Here is a 4,891-nt window from a genome sequence, read left to right on the forward strand (position 1 = left end):
TCGGATCCCACATACAGACCGGCCGCTCACTGGCTGAGCGAGGTGCAGGCGCAACACTGAGGGTCGCGATCCCGTTGCTGGTCCCGGTCCGGTACGGGCGCGACACTGAGGGTTGCGATCCGTTGTCGGTCACGAAAAAAGACAAAAAAGAAAAAAAAAAGAAAGAAAGATCGTAGGTTGAAATGCACTTAATACACCCACCCTACCAAACGTCATAGGTTAGCCCAGCCAATCCTAAATGTGCTCAGAGCACTTACATTAGCCTACAGTTGGGCCAAACCTTCTAAAGGGCCAGGACGCTGGTGCTGGTACTGTCCAAGGAGCCTTCCCATCCAGGCCTGTTCATTTCGAGCTGAGGTGGTACCGTGTGTCATCAGCTCTTGCGCTGCTCTGCCATCTCCTGCTGGGAATCCTGTTTCCTTGGGCTGGTGTTAGAGATCTGGGCCGGCCAGGATGGTTGGATTTTCTCGGCAGCCTTTCTGCCTCCAGCCCCTCCCCGGGTGAGGAGGGGCAGGCATGACATTTCTCTTCCCCATTCTCTCCCTTTAAGATATTCTCTCCCTTTCACATATGAAGCCGTTGAGGGTGAGGACATCCAGTCAGCACCATCCTGTCTCGTGGGGGACACTGAGATGGCACAAAGTAGCCACACACGTTGGTCTCCTGGCGTGTGCTGTAAGGTACAGGAGATGCAAGGACGTCCAGTGCTTCATGCTTTCTTGTCACCTGATTGATAGAGGCACCCATGGGCTGGTGTGGCTCTGCCTGTTGGTGCTGTGCTGTCTGAGGGACACTTTGCCAGGTCCCCTCGTCCATGCCTGCAGGAAGTGTGGTCGGCAGGTTTGTGGACCAGAGCCGCTTGCTCCTGGGCCTGGCCGAGCGCGCTGGCATCCGCTCCCCTGCCCGGCTCAGCCTCGTCCCGCTCGCCCCCCGCGTCCCTCCCGGCTGACATCGTTCCCTTTTCCTTGTTTGCAGTTCTGAGTATCGGTGAAGGCGGCTTCTGGGAAGGCAGCGCCCGCGGCCTCATCGGATGGTTCCCGGCCGAGTGTGTGGAGGAGGTCCAGTGCAAGCCCAGGGACAGCCAGGCAGGTAAGGCGGGCGCCAGGCTGCAGGCACACCTCACTGCCTCTGGCCCCCCTCGGGCCGCGGTAGGTGCTGTCTGTTCCCCTAGAATCGCGCTGCAGAGCGAGGCGTCCTCTAGATCTTTGGAAACAGCTTGGTTGATTCTGTTCCACTGGGCTTCGTCCAAACCAGTAATTCATGACAAGATGCTGTGGAAGCTTTCAGTTAAAAGGCTGCTCAGTATTCGTCCCGGAAAACTTGGAGCGTATGTTCTAGCCATTGGAGAAAGACTACTGGGGGTTGATTAAATTCCTTTTTTGATCACTTATACCGATGTCATAAAACAGGCAGCTTCCCACTTACAGGCAGGGCTCCCCCGTGGTCTTCCCGAGAGTGCACAGAGCGCGGCTCCAGAAAATGTGCTGGAAAGTGTTCAGCATGCGCGACGGGAAATCACTCCAGCATCTCTCCGAACTCCCAAATATAGCACTTGCTGAAAATCGTTTCAAAATTGATTGCCAAAAGATTGCATTGATTGAAATGTTAAGAGGAGATCACTTATATAAAGTGTTGTTGAGAAAAAATATATATGAGAGTTGGGGAAGGTGAACCCCTCAGAGCCTTGTAAGAAGCAAGCGCTTCGTGTAAGAACCTCAGACTCACCATGCACGCGTCTGAAGCGGCCACATACATTTTCCGGTCGATGGCCTTGCTGTGTCTCCTTGTGTGGACCCTGTGGCCACTGAGATCTGCCTAGATGTGCCCTTTACTGGTTTTTGAGGTTCCCAGGCTAGATACTCACCAGGTAGCTCTCTGCCCCATGATAGATCTGCCTAGTACAGAGTGTTCTCAAAACACCCGCTGGGCAAAGCCCAGAGGTATGTCCCTGTCCTCAGGGTCCCCCTCTAACCCGGCTGGTTTTGCAGCCTCTTCATCAGGAACACTCAGCAGGTTTCCTTTCTGAGAACTCGGTTTCAAGGGTGGTCAGCTTATGGTGAGCTTCTCTGCTGTTGTGTCCCTGCTCCGGCTCAGACACCAGACGGTATTATGGGGGTATCAAGGTAAGATACTTCCCAAACTTAAACTTGAAGGAGAGGACCGGAACGTGCTCTGCCGGGTGGGTCCATGCTCAGCAGGCAACGGGAGCATGTTTTTCTGGGGGTGGTGATGAGGATACTGAGCCCCTGGCACAGGCCGGACCACCCAGCCCCTCCAGTGCCCATCCTCCCCTGGTCCACACTCATTCTCTCCTGCAAGCAGCCTACCCCGGCCTTTCTTGTTGGTGACGGGCACGGCTTACGCCACCTTCCCAGGTTGCCCGTGCTCCGTCTCCGCTGCCCTCCCTTCCGAGCTGGCCCATCACCTCATCCCTCTCTGCTCTTATCTTCAGAGCCATGCTGGGCCACTCCTGTCTCCATTCTCTCGTTGGGAAAACCAGGCATGCCGGTGCCGGGCATTGCTGGCTCTGCCACACCTGGATGGGCAGACCTGGAGGGCCACGTGCGGAGGCGGTAACTGGGGTCTTCCTGCTCTCTCCATCCTTCCAGGAGAGCAGCAGGAAACAGCAGGGCAGCTTGGAGTACCCAGCACCCTTCCCCTCTGCTGTGAACTTTTCTCGCCCACCTGCCAGGTCTGTCCCAAGTCCCTGGATAAGAACATGTGGCTTTCCCTGGGCCTGTTGGCGGTGTCCCCACACGGGTAGGTGGACAAGGTGTCGCCTGCCAGGCTGATGTGTATCCCGTAGAAGGAACTTGCAGGAAGGCAGTGGCTTGGGACGGTGTTTATTGTGGGAGGAAGTTGTTAGGTGTGACGGAAATTCCTAGAACGGCATTTTTGCTCCTGCTGCCACTCTGCAGGACAGTGTCCTGGATAAAGCAGCATCCCCTGCCTGGGCTAATGCTCACTGTGGGTGCCCTGGCTGGTTCTGGTGAAGGTCACCTCAGGGCTGTGCACTTGTCCTGGGCAACTCGAGAACACGGAAGCAGATCCCTGCCTCTCGGCATCTGGGTGCAGCATGGAACAGAGGTGCCCTCGTGCGCCCAGGCTCCCTGCTTCCCGAGTACCCTCGGCCCTGGCTGAGGAGAAGGTAGATAAACCACATTTCCTATGTGCCCTTAAGCACCTTAGTAGCTGGAACAAACTGCCACAAACAGCAGAGTTATTCCCTTGCAGTTCTGGAGGTCGGAAGTCTGGTGTGTGTGTTGCTGGGGCTAAAATCAAGGTGTCCTTTCTGGAGCCTCTGGGGGAGTGTTATTAGTCTACTCCTGTTGCTTATAGCAGAATACCTGAAACTGGGTATTTATAAAGAAATGAAATGTATTTCTTATAGTTTTGGAGGCTGCAAAGTCCAAGGTCCAGGGAACACATTCTGGTGAGGGCCTTATTCCCGCTGGGAACTGTCTGCAGAGTCAGTCAGAGGTGTCACATGGTGAGAACAGGCTGAGCAAGAGAGAGCTGACCTGCTCACCGGCCGTCCTTGTAAAACCATCAGAACTGCCNGGCTGAGCAAGAGAGAGCTGACCTGCTCACCGGCCGTCCTTGTAAAACCATCAGAACTGCCATGACGCCACGAATGGATCAATTCATTCACACGGACACAGTCCTCACCATCTAATCACCTCTTAAAGACCCCACCTTTCAAATACCATAATCTGATCTCGCACCCTCTGAGCACTGTTACAAGGGAGATCAAGTTTCCAATACCTGAACTTTTGGGAGATGTATTTGGCCCATAGGATGGAGAATTCGTTTCCTTGCCTTTCCTGCCTTCTAGAGACTGTGGCATTCCTTGGTCCGTGGCCCCTTCATCTATCTCCAAAGCCAGCAATTGTGGGTCAGGTCCTTCTCCGTTTATGTCTCTGACCCTCCTTTCTGCCTCCTCTTCTTCCACTTTGAAGGACCCCTGTGATTAGATGGGCCCACCTAGATAATCCAGGTGCCTTGGGTTGAATGTCTCCACAAAACTTAACCCCTACTTTAACTACTGAGGGTGGAAATCCTATCATGGTAATTGGAAGGTGGGGCTTTGAAGAGGTGATTGGATTGTAGGACCGGCCGTGCCATCATGGATGGATTTAAAGAAGTGGCATGGTTCTGAGGGCTTTAAAAAGAGGGTGGATGAGAGGTTAGTCTTTCTGCCTTCCATTGTCCTGCAATGTGAGGGGTCACTGTCACCACCAGATGTGTTCCCCGGACTTTGGACTTCCCAGCCTCAGAAACTGTAAACAATAAATTTTGTTTTCTTTGTAAAATACCCAGTTTTGTTATAATCAACAGAAATGGACTCATATATCAGATCAAGGTAAACTGATTAGCAGCCATAATTCCATCTGCATTTTGCCATTAAGGTGACCTACTCACAGGTTCTGGGGGTCAGGCGTGGGCATCTCTGCAGTGGGGTCATCTTTCTCCCTGTCGGGGATGGTGAAATGTCATAACTGTACTAGGATGCAGAAGGCGGCGAGTCAGAGGAGAAAGGCATCCCTGTCATGGGGTGGAGCAGAACGTACCAGAGAGCAGCACAAAGAAGACAGAATCAGAGCCGGACTTTGAGGGAGGGGAGACTCCAGAGCAGTTCCTGTTGGGTTCTACTTCCCCCGGGGCTTTCTCAGATTGTAACTTATACCATGTTTTTGTATTAACTTCTTCTACAGAGGTGTAATTTGCAGAGTAACATGCACAGATTATGAAAATAGTTCCATGCACTTTGACAGAGGTGTGCACCCATGTCTCCAATTGTAATTAAGATATAGAATGTTGGGCCGCCCAGTGGCGCACTGCTACAGTGCGCCGCTTGGGAAGCGCAGCGGCTCTCCCGCCGAGGGTTCGG

General features: G+C 53.4%; 1 protein-coding gene across 1 annotated transcript in view; it reads left to right on the forward strand.

Annotated features, from left to right (window-relative positions):
- The window catches only part of LOC103603922 (SH3 and multiple ankyrin repeat domains protein 2-like), a 25,685-nt gene extending 23,108 nt beyond the window's left edge, over positions 1-2,577 (forward strand). The window contains exons 4-5 of the mRNA XM_008588509.1: positions 976-1,089; positions 2,453-2,577. Of these exons, the coding sequence (XP_008586731.1) occupies positions 976-1,089; positions 2,453-2,577 (239 nt within the window). The remainder of the gene's footprint in view (positions 1-975; positions 1,090-2,452) is intronic.
- Positions 2,578-4,891: the final 2,314 nt, after the last annotated feature.

The sequence above is a fragment of the Galeopterus variegatus genome, unplaced genomic scaffold (genome assembly GCF_000696425.1).
Source record: "Galeopterus variegatus unplaced genomic scaffold, G_variegatus-3.0.2 Scaffold4868, whole genome shotgun sequence".
NCBI lineage: Eukaryota > Metazoa > Chordata > Mammalia > Dermoptera > Cynocephalidae > Galeopterus > Galeopterus variegatus.